General features: G+C 45.0%; 1 protein-coding gene across 2 annotated transcripts in view; it reads left to right on the top strand.

Moving 5' to 3' along the window:
* LOC120427294 (uncharacterized) overlaps positions 1-12,146 on the top strand; it is a 147,006-nt gene that overhangs the window by 108,988 nt on the left and 25,872 nt on the right. The window contains exons 1-2 of one of the 2 annotated variants that reach the window (XM_039592148.2): positions 1,864-1,979; positions 3,108-3,359. In XM_039592148.2, coding sequence (XP_039448082.1) covers positions 3,116-3,359 — 244 coding nt within the window. In that variant the 5' untranslated portion in view covers positions 1,864-1,979; positions 3,108-3,115. Of the gene's footprint in view, positions 1-1,863; positions 1,980-3,107; positions 3,360-12,146 lie in introns of those variants that run through there. The other variant, XM_039592146.2, reaches the window with a different exon arrangement.

The raw sequence follows: 12,146 nt of genomic DNA, 5'->3' as shown, positions 1-12,146 counted from the left end.
CCCCCGGTGGTTGGTCACTTTTTCGTTTGACACTTTTTTAGTTTGTACCCCATTGCACAGTGGTCCAGATCGCAAAATTAAGTGGAAAATGGATTTTTCGAAAAATGGTTAAGTTTTGGAGCTTTGGTGTCTTCAGAAGAGTTGTTGCATATGGAAAGGGGCAACTTTTGGTTTGGTTGAAAATTAGGGTGGTTCACGATTAGGGTGATTTTGGAAATCTAACTTTACAGGAATATTTTTGGGATTTTTTTTGTCTTCTAGAAAGTTGTTGGGCTTGCCATTTCAAGCAACTTTGTCGAAGACACCAAAATTTTATCTCGTAATCTACGCCTTCTATGACCAAATTTATAGAAAGCATCTGAGCAAACCTTCAAAAATCAGTTTTTTTAACGTGGCAATTCAGGGTTAAGTTTTAGAGAAAAGTGATGTTCTGAGCACTTTTAGAGCTCTAAAAAACGAACATTTTTATTTGTTGACATGCCAATTTGGACTTAAGGGTCAAAAGTTACAGCCATTTTAAGGTAAAAAAGATGCAAATTTAAAACTTAAATATCTCAAAATGGCGCAAGCCAAATTTTAAGCACTAGGTTGCATTTGAAAGAGGAGATCTAGCACTACAAACGCTGAAAAAATCTCAGAGGTGTTTTTCTTTAAACTCGAGATATCTTCATTTGAAAAAGTCTAATTTTCAAGGGAAAATCATATGGGACCACCCTAACGAAATTCGAAAAATGTCCAAATATATGTTTTTCCATGTAATTTTGCCCGCTGAATCCGAATCTGCCCTCAGAATTGAGCCAAAGTATCGAAAAACCGAGTTTTGGTCATAATTTGGTCATAAATGATAATTTTACATGGAAACCCAAAAAATGACCAAAACTCGGTTTTTCGATACTTTGGCTCAATTCTGAGGGCAGATTCGGATTCAGCGGGCAAAATTACATGGAAAAACATATATTTGGACATTTTTCGAATTTCGTTAGGGTGGTCCCATATGATTTTCCCTTGAAAATTAGACTTTTTCAAATGAAGATATCTCGAGTTTAAAGAAAAACACCTCTGAGATTTTTTCAGCGTTTGTAGTGCTAGATCTCCTCTTTCAAATGCAACCTAGTGCTTAAAATTTGGCTTGCGCCATTTTGAGATATTTAAGTTTTAAATTTGCATCTTTTTTACCTTAAAATGGCTGTAACTTTTGACCCTTAAGTCCAAATTGGCATGTCAACAAATAAAAATGTTCGTTTTTTAGAGCTCTAAAAGTGCTCAGAACATCACTTTTCTCTAAAACTTAACCCTGAATTGCCACGTTAAAAAAACTGATTTTTGAAGGTTTGCTCAGATGCTTTCTATAAATTTGGTCATAGAAGGCGTAGATTACGAGATAAAATTTTGGTGTCTTCGACAAAGTTGCTTGAAATGGCAAGCCCAACAACTTTCTAGAAGACAAAAAAAATCCCAAAAATATTCCTGTAAAGTTAGATTTCCAAAATCACCCTAATCGTGAACCACCCTAATTTTCAACCAAACCAAAAGTTGCCCCTTTCCATATGCAACAACTCTTCTGAAGACACCAAAGCTCCAAAACTTAACCATTTTTCGAAAAATCCATTTTCCACTTAATTTTGCGATCTGGACCACTGTGCATTGGTTGGTCAAAGTCAAACTAAAAAGTGACGAACTGTCACTTTTTACACGGCGCTCACGCACACTATCAAAACAAACGTTTGGTAGTGTGTGTGAACTCCGTATACAAGGAATGTCAAACTAAAAAGTGACCCCGTTCGTTTGACAACAGTTGGTGTCAAACCATCGAGGATTGAGAGTATGACCTTTCGCAAATTTTAACCAAACCCAAGCAAACAATAACATCTTTCTGCTAAAATGCGTCAGAATAGCCTCCAAAGAAGCAAATCTCCACTGGTGATGAGTACGTGCTCGAAGCAAGGTGCAAAATCATGTCATTGTTGACCAACAAACAGGTGTGATTTACCTTATTGTTTCTGTTAGGCAAATTCCAACATCAGCTGTGTCAACAAATTGGAGAGGAGAAATTCCGAATGTGCTTGAGCCACGTTCCAAACTGTTGCTTCTAATTTACGATCCAGTTTGGTATCTTTTTTGTTTATTCACCCTATTCAAACAAAAAAATCGTCTCAAGCTGCCAGCAAGCATGTGTCTTTTTCACCCAGAAAACGTGAAATGGGCTCAACTCTTTTTTTTCTGTATCATTTACGCGCTCCCAACCCGTTTATGGTCATAAAAATCCAGACAATTGGACATCAAGAAAAAACCAATCGAACTGAACGCGCGCCCATCAGAGCAGGCCAGTTATGTTTTGTTCCGATCAAAATTAGCCATCCTACCATAAAAGAGGAGGGCCCAATAATTCGATTGTCCATCGGGCTCAATTTAGGTGGAATTTGTAATTGACCTAGTTTAGTTTTGAAGGTGAACAATAGGGAGAGCAAGTTTTTTTTTTGTTGGAAAGAATTCTGAAGAGGTGCAGAGCTACGGAATTTGATAATGGGTATTTCCAAATGAAAGGGATCAATTAGTCTCGAAAAACTTTGAACATTTGCCCTGCTCGTTAATAATTTTCTCTGCAAATAACTTAATGTTGGGACTGTGTTCAAAACGTTAAAAAAAGACCACTTAAGTCAACAATCATTAAAAAAACCAGATCAGCAAGGCAAGGTCATAAAAGTACCCACTGTCGAAAATCAGAGCAATAAAATTTCGATTTTATCACAACAGAAAAACAAAAAAACAGCTCCCAACCCAAACAGGATTCAAGGAGAACGGGAAAAGATCACCATAAGATCAAGGATTGGTTGCGGATCACGGGAGAAAGCGCTCCATACTAAACCTTGCCAAATTATGACGACCAAAAATCGGGCGAATGATCTTGTTGAAAGTCTGAGTCTTGTGTCTTTACTGAACCAACTAATTGAAGTATCGTCATCAGGTTGATAGCATGCTCTCGGGATCAGTCGATTAATCCACTTTCACGTTCGTCTCCCGATTTCGATTTCTTTACGAATTTCGATTTTATCCACTCTAATTGAGATCAATCCAGTTCAATCTTTCACTTTTTTTTTTCTCCGCAGGTGTAAAAATGCCCATGTGTGCCGTTTCCGGCTCGCAGTACCTGACCCACGCCGGCTGGGCCGAGCTGCGGAATCCGATCGACACGGACGTTCCGTTTCGGTTGTTCCGCGACGAGGGCCGCATCTACCTGCAGTGGCTGGGCGAGCCGGACCTGCGCCAACGGATGCAGGGCCGGCTGGTGCTGGTGCATCTCATGTGCCGCGACATGACACCCCGGCTGGTGCTCAAGGATGGCCGCACGCGGACGTTGGGTGAGTGAAAAATAAATAAATAAAGTTCCTCAAACAATGTAAGATTTAGGGTCTATCTGCAAAACTTGGTTACTCTTGGGTGAAATTTTAATAATATTCGAACATTTTTGAGACCAATATATCGTTTTTTTTTTTTTTTTTGAAAAATCAGTATTGATTCAAAAATTCATAACTCAGTCAAAGATTTTTTGCCCATTCTAAAATTTGTGAAAAGTTGGCATTTGATGTCTCCTAAAACATATCAGAAAATAAAAAAAAAATAGTGTTTTTTAGGCAAATCAAATTTTAGTGACAAAAAGTGAAATTAAAAATCACCAATTTTTTTACCGTGTATCGTTTTTTTCAGTGTAGTCCTTATCCATACCTACAACTTTGCCGAAGACACAAAATCGATCAAAATATTCCTTCAAAAGATACAGATTTTTGAATTTTCATACATCATTTTCGTAATTTATATTTATTCCAAATTTATAAAGAAAATTATATGGACAAACTAATGATTCAAGATGGCTTCTTTGGGCATACCGAAGGTACCAACAAAGTTTCAGCCGGATTAAAGAATACGAATAAGAATTGAATGACCGAAATCTCAGAGAATTGCTCATTTGCTAACGAAATTGAATTTGTCCTTCTTTAAAGAAGGGAAACTCTCTCAAAAACTTTAAATGAAATTTGTACCAGCCTAACTGCTGACAAAAAAAAATCCCTTTAATGTTGACCATCCATAAACCACGTGGACACTTTTTTTAAACCTCAGACTCCCCTCCCCCGCGTCGACAATTTCCAAATCAAATCTTTTCTTTATGAAGTGTGGACAGTTGCTGAACCCCCCTAAGGTGTCCACGTGGTTTATGGGTGGTCCCCAATGGGAAACATAACATTGTTTTTTAGCAAGGTCCTAAATATTTCTTGGGAATGGGTAATTCTGGAGAGTGGGTCATTCGGGGGAGTGGCATTCTGGAGATTGGCATTCTGGAGATTGGCATTCTGTGGATTGGAATTCTGAGGAATGGGATAGAACCCTCTTGGTTTACGTCCATCCACACACACATACATTTGCTCAGAATTTGCTTCTGAGTCGATATGTATACGTGAAGGTGGGTCTACGAGGCCTATTTAAGAGGTTTATTTTTCGAGTGATTTTATAGCCTTTCCTCAGTAGGGTGAGGAAGGCAAAAATATGTTTTTTTGAGAACTCAACTATAAGTGATGAAAGGTAAAATAAAAAAATCGGGATTTTTTTCGAGTACCAACACTTTACAGTCGCCTAACTCAAACTGCATTTAAATTTCATTCATAAAAAAACTCATTCATGAGGTAAAAAAGCAATCTCATAGCTATCACTTGCAAACTATTTATGTGTGAAGCCTTTATAACAAAATTGGACCCTCCAGAAAAGCCACGAAGCGCCACCGGCCATCATTTGTTCAACCGCAAAAGACACACACGGTGACGAGACGCGAGAGGACGGAAGTGCCAGAGATGGGTCATCAACACCAGCTCACACGACGCAAACAGCCGTGTATGTCAAACATTAGTGTCCGTACCCTGGCCATTCACAATTACTCCACGGTGTCTGGCCGGCCTCCCATAAAGCATCACCCATTCCTCCAAGATCCAAGTCTAGACCACAGACAGAAAGAGCTGATTGTTATTGCTCAGTTGAATGACTGTTCAAAAGGTCTGTTGACTAGCTGGCTGGCTGGCTGCTGTATGATCCATTTTATCTCCTCAAGTGACTGTTGACTCGCGACTATTATTCACGCGCGCGCCGCGGAAAAGCCCCCCTTCTTTGGATGTTACGCGGCGTCCCCTAGTCCACTGGCCCCCAAGGTCTGAGAAAATGATGGACACGAAAATAGCTGACGATAGTGGCACTTTACTCACTCATAAAAATCCACCAGCATTAGCGTGTAATGACTAGTTCGCGGTATACGAATTTTAAAACATTGAAATTTCACGGCAATTTCACGGTACTCTAGAAATATTTGAAACAGGCGCAAAAATGTTAAATTTTAGAATAAATGTGTACAGAAAATTTACTGCAAAAATGAGCAGTGTTATATTCTGAGAAAATATATTCATGTCATTTTCATCAACTCAATTAACGAATTATGAATAAAGTATGGAATCAATTTTTCGTAGACCTCGGAAAAAAATCACTTCGGGTAATCGAAATTTCGGATCATCGAGTCTGGACTGTATCAGACTAATTTGCCAAAATAAAAACTTCAGATCAAAACATATCCTGAATTGTGATTATTTCATAGTTTCTATCAAAAGGGCAATTCGAGTGTTTCTAAAAGATTTACGAAAAATTCTATTCATTTTTGAAAATTTGGAATAACTTATTCCAGAAAATCATTGCAAAATGCAAAATAAAAAAATCTAAATGTATTGTATTTTCAATCAAATTCAATAAAAAAAAATATGCAAGGGTAAATTTGTGACGATACACCAGTTTTGTTAGTCAGTGCCGGGGATCGTCAATTTATTATTTCGAATTTCGCGGCTTCCAATGGCACTGACCAAATTTCACGGCCAAGGATAAATTCCACGGATTACGCGCGGCTTCCGTGAAATCGCGAAAAACCACCAGCCCCTAGTAATGACGAATGATGATGCTGAAATGGACCTAATCGCTGGCAAGAAGGTGATCAATTGTCTCGCCGTCAGAACCGGCTAGGGGTTTACACAAGTTTTCGCGCCTTTCAACCGCGAGTTCTCTTCGTCAGATACTCTAATGGAGACGTTATTTTATTGGACAAGCTGTGCTCGTGTTCTGTACGGCAGGTTCCACAAGTAGCCAATAAATTTAATCGTAAAATTGATAGACAATTTCCGACTAATGAGTCGCTGATCATAAAAAGAAAGAGAAAAGGGTGGTAGCCTGTTGGAATTTAGAGACGCTTCTATAAAAGGGGTTCTAAGCACGTCTTGGGTGAATCTCTTCTGTCGACTTCCGAACAATGAGAACGTGATTGGACTCACTGGATTATGTATAATAGCGTGAAAAGCTTCGATTTAATCGGAGATCGTAAATTGGGCTATAATTACCGCTAGCATCGATACACATCGGGCAACAGTGCAGTGGTGGACCCTTGTTTGGAAATGATAAATTGACGCCTTAAAATGGTGCGCCATCTAAACTTACAGAAGATTGTAGAAAGAATAATCACTGAATTCTCGAATGATGTAGTGTTTTCCTGTGCGACAAGATAGCATGAGCACGACGAAATAAAATACATCCTGGAAAGCATCCAAATGCATTATTGAACAATTTGCGAGCGATTTCCAGTATAGATGAATTGTTGTTCCAGCGATATTCGTAATCACGCTTTCAATTTACTTTTATTCAAAAATCGCTTTTTTAACTTCGTAAAAACGATATTTACGTAAAACAAAATACCTTATGGGACAAACTTGACTTGTTTCCGAACATAGTACAGAGAAACCTCTTTTTACGCGGTGGTGTTACTCTTTTTATTTCGGCGATTTCTCTAAAACCATACAATATTTTTGCAAACTTCAAAAAGCGTTTTGTAGATCTGAACAAAACTTACAAATTGCTTCTAAAAGATTGCAAAAATGTTGCGACGTTCCAGAGAAATCGACAAAATAGAAAAACGTAACGCACCGCGTAAAAAAAGGTTTCACTAGATTGTAAGAGGGGGACGACACATCCACGACGACCGAGCGATAAAGCTTCCTCTTTCAAACCTTTCAGCGTTTACCATTGCCTTTCCGCTTTATCTTGCTTTAACTCACGTTATCTGCGATAACTTGCTGTTTAGCTTACGTTTTCTTGGTTTACGCATCATACTGCTCGATTTTTTGGACAGCGAGAAGTGTGAAAGGCAAATGACAGTTCTCGTTGTCAAATTATTCGAGCAATTTGTTTTGCTTTATTCTTAAGAAAAAGACTGCGAAACAGCATTCGGAACCGATTCCTGTACCTGCCTTAAGTGCCGACCGCCGACTCCTCCAAACTTCCTTGGCACGATAGGTAGCGTTAATGATTTTCGAACTCATTTTGTCTTCCTCACTGAGGTAAGGCTATAATCCTGCTCTAAAAATGAACTTTTTATTTAAAGCTCGAAAACCCACCCTGATGTATAAATATCGACTCAGAATCGAAAACTGAACAAATGTGTGTGTGTGTGTGTGTGTGTGTGTGTGTGTGTGTGTGTGTGTGTGTGTGTGTGTGTGTGTGTGTGTGTGTGTGTGTTTTTTTTTTTTTTTTTTTTTTTTTTTTTTTTTTTTTTTTACAAGGTCGGAATCTGCTATCAGACACCTGAGAATTCATTTCTCAGGTAGTGTGGGGTTGGGAAAACCAAAAGAGTTTTCCCGACCCACTAAACCAGTCCTTGAACGCCGTGCCCTTTTCCCCCCGGGACCACCTTTCGGTATAACTTCGGGGGGAGGCGTTGCATTTTCTGCACTAGTCTACTTACAGGATCCATGCCGGGTGCTAGAACCATTTCCTGTTCTACATACATATGAGTCCATGCGAGGGTTTAACCGCGCCCAAGAATCGCGTTGCTTTTGATCGGTTAGTCATATGCAGCCCTCTCCTTGGACCATCGAGACGTGTACCGATTTGGTAGAGCCAACCGTCATAACGTGCTCTCCTTCACAGCCACACTCGTGGGTTCTCAACTCCTGTGACCATCGAGACGTGTACCGATTTGGTAGAGCCGACCATCATAACGTGCTCTCCTTCACAGCCACACTCGTGGGTTTTCGACTAGGCTTCTAGTCGTTCCTCCTCTGGTCGTCTCTCCATTTCCGCTGGAGAGCCGAAGTGATCTGCGTCACCGCTCCGACGACCGCATTCCACTTGGCGATGTCGCTGCACATTCTTCGCACCACATTATCCGGGCTGGTGTCTGCTCCGATAATGGCCAGCATTTCGCTTCGCGCTGCCTCGAAGCGAGGGCAGCTGAACACCACGTGCTCCGGTGTTTCCTCGCAATCGACGCAGTCCGGACAGAGCGGAGACTCTGCATGTCCGAACCTGTGCAGGTACTTCCTGAAGCAGCCATGGCCCGACAGGAACTGTGTGAGGTGGAAGGTGACCTCTCCATGCCTTCTGCTCACCCACGTGGATACGGACGGGATAAGCCGATGCGTCCATCTGCCTTTCTCCGTGGTGTCCCACTGACGTTGCCACCTTGCCAGCGATTCGGCTTTCGCAGCTTCCCGGATACCTCTCGTGCCTCTCCGGGTGTAGCGCACGGTGTCCTCCTCCAGTGTGATGCCGATGGGGATCATTCCGGCTATAACGCCAACCGCTTCCGACGAAATGGTCCTGTACGCGCTTGCAACCCGCATGGCCATCAGTCTCTGCGTTCTGTCGAGCAGCGCTCGATTTCGCTTCGTCCCCAGCGCCGTCCACCATACCGGTCCGCCGTACCTAAGTATGGACGTCGCGACACTTGCCAAGAGGCGGCGCCTACTGCTCCTGGGTCCAGCGTTGTTCGGCATAATCCTCGACAGTGCCATGATCGCCTTAGCCGCCCTCTCGCAGGCGTAATCGACGTGGCTGTTGAAGTTCAGCCGGTCATCCACCATCACCCCGAGGTACTTGAGCGCTCTCTTCGAGTGCACTACGTGTTCCCCAACTTGTATCTGGGCCTGCTGCACCTTCTTGTGGTTACTAACCAGAACCATCTCCGTCTTTTGGTGAGCGATCCGCAGCTTCACCTCGAGCATCCAGTTCTCGATCATTGCGATTGCCTCCATAGCCAGCACTTCGACCTCCTCGACATTTTCGCCGGTTACCGTCAGCACTATGTCGTCTGCAAAGCCAACAATCTCTACGCCGTTGGGTAGCCCCAGTGTCAACACTCCGTCATACATTCCGTTCCACAGTGCTGAACCCAGAATGGATCCCTGCGGAACTCCCGCGGTAACAACAACGGTTTTTTGTCCATCGGCAGTGTCGTAGACCAGCACGCGGTTCTCGAAGTAGCTCTTTAAGATCCTGCACAAATAGTCAGGCACCTTCATTTTGTGCAGCGCTGCTGCTATGGCCGCCCAGCTCGCACTGTTGAACGCGTTCTTGACGTCAATCGTGACTATTGCGCAGCAACGGTTCCCCCTGCGTTTTTTCCTCCGCGCTTCGTCGGCTTTCTCGACCACTTTCCGGATGGCGTCCACCGTGGATCTCCCTTTACGGAAGCCGAACTGCCTCGCTGCTAAGCCATGCTCGCTCTCCGTGTACTTGGTCAGCCGGTTAAGGATGATCCGTTCCAGAAGCTTTCCGAGGGTGTCCAGCAAACATATAGGCCTATACGATGATGGGTCCCCCGGTGGTTTGCCTGGCTTCGGCAGCAACACGAGCTTTTGAACCTTCCACGGGTCGGGGAAGTGTCCTTCGTCCAGGCATTTCTGCAGGACTGTTCGAAACCTATCCGGGAATGCTTGAACCGCCGATTTCAGGGCGAAATTCGGGATTCCATCCGGGCCGGGAGCTTTCTTCACCTTCAATCTCTTCGCTACTGCCACAAGTTCTTCGTTGGTGATCAGATGACCTTCGGCGTTGCTACCCCCTTCGTCGTTGTACGGTGTAGGAGGCCATGTCGTTGGGTCATGTCTTGGGAAGAGCCCTTCCACAATGACCTTCAGCTTGTCGGGACACGTTTCAGCCACCATCGATGGGCCTCTGATCTTCGCCATCGCGACACGATATGCGCTCCCCCAAGGGTTCGCATCAGCGTCTTGGCATAACTCCTTGAAGCAGTTTGTCTTGCTGCATTTGATCGCTTTCTTGAGCGCGGCCTTTGCAGACCGGTACTCCTCTCTGCGCTCCTCTCTAGTTGCTTCGGATCTTGCTCTCTGGACTCGTCTTCTGGCGCTGAGGCAACTTGCCCGAAGGGTACCGAGTTCTTCATTCCACCAGTAAGCTGGACGACGACAGTTCCTTGGCTCCAGTCTCCGCGGCATGGTTGTGTCGCATGCTGTCACCAGTTGTGCTGTTAGCACGTCGGCACTCAAGTCTTGGGGACCATCACACCAATGGAGCGCTTCCACGAAGAGACCCTCGTCGAAGTACTGCAGCTTCCATTTCCTTCCGTAGGACCGGCTGCTCCTATCTGGTACAGGGGCTCGTCTCCCGATGCTGTACCGGATCGCTTGGTGATCGCTATGGGTATAGTCCTCACTCACCCTCCAGTTCATGTCGGCCGCCAGTCGCGGGCTACAGAACGTAACGTCGATAATGGACTCACGACCGTCTTTGCGGAAGGTACTGCTGGTTCCGCGATTCGCCAGCCTAACGTCTAGCTTTGCCAGAGCTTCCATTAGGCTATACCCCCTAGCATTGGTGCATCTGCTACCCCACTCGACCGACCACGCGTTGAAGTCACCTCCGATAACGATCGGGCTTCGTCCGATCAGTTCATCGGTCAGACTATCCAGCATCTGCTGAAACTGCTCCAAGGTCCATCTTGGGGGAGCATAGCAGCTACAGAAGAAGGTTCCGTTTACTTTGGCGATCACGAATCCTTCAAACGCCCTCGAGACCACTTCCTGTATGGGGTACCGCCCCATCACGTGTATCGCCGCCATTCTTGCTGTATCCGCGGCCCAGTTTCCGTTGTCGTGAGGAACTCGGTACGGTTCTGCAATAATTGCCACGTCACACCCCGTCTCCGCGGTCGACTGCCACAGCAGTTGCTGTGCAGTGTCGCAGTGATTGAGGTTCACCTGGGACACCTCCACTACTTTTTGCCCGAGGCCAGCTTCTTGTACACCGGGCAATTAAAGCCACCCGTCGCATGGCTATTGCCATCGCCTTCTTTACAGAGCACGCACTTCGGCTTATTTTTGCAGTCTCTTGCCATGTGGCCTTCTCTACCACATCTTCTGCAACTGTTGGTTCGATCGGGACCGTCGCAATTTCTCGCCTGGTGGCCGAAACCCATACAGCGGAAACACCTCGTCATCTGCTGGGTCACTCGAGGAACAGGCCTCAGTGGGCACACCGACCATCCTACTTTGACCTTGCCGGCTTCCAGCAGCTTAGACGCCGAAGGCGTCGATAGTCGGACCGACGCAATTTGCGTGCCGCCGTAGGCTTTCCTCAACCGGATTGCCATCGATGTCGTGCGGTCATCCAGAAGAACGATCAGCGCATCTTCTAGCTCTTCCTCCGTCGTGATCTCGTCCAGGTTCCTGCACTCAATCGTTGTCTCCGGCGATAGCGCCCTTACCTTCGACTCGTAGCCTACGGCTTTCTCGACGAGGGACTTAAAAGCTGAGCTCTTGACCGCGGGGTCATTCTTCAGCTCAAAAAGCATCGCTCCGGTCTGTGTGCGCCTGGTTTTAACCACGTTCTCGCCAAGCTCCTTGAGTTCCGGATCGGTTCGTACTTTCCGGAGGAGGTCTGCGTACGAAACACCTTCCTTCACCTCGACCACCAAAGCCTCGCCTTTGTTACGCTCCCTGCGAAACTTGGGTTTTTGGGTGTCCTCGTTCTGCTTCCCTTTTTTCTTCCGCTTCTTTTTCTTGACCTTCTCCCATTCCTCCTTCCCTGGGTCTGGTTCTGGCTCCTTCGCTGGGTCCGGACTGTCTCCATTCCCCTGCTTCTGCTTCTTTGCGTCCTCCTCCTCTCCAGGCGTTTCCCTGTCCCTTTTAGAGCCTGGGCCGGGCGGCGTTTTCGGTTCTTTCTCCCGTAGCGCTTCCTCCTCCAGTTTTGCGTTCAGCGTTTCTTCGGCTCTTTCAGCTCTGAGCTTCAGTGAATTCCGCGTCACCACCAGCGAGCTGTTTTCGCGCTCTGCGGCA

The sequence above is a fragment of the Culex pipiens genome, chromosome 3, assembly GCF_016801865.2.
Source record: "Culex pipiens pallens isolate TS chromosome 3, TS_CPP_V2, whole genome shotgun sequence".
NCBI lineage: Eukaryota > Metazoa > Arthropoda > Insecta > Diptera > Culicidae > Culex > Culex pipiens.
The sequence above is the reverse complement of the archived record's forward strand: the minus strand, read 5'-3'. Positions and strand labels throughout refer to the sequence as shown.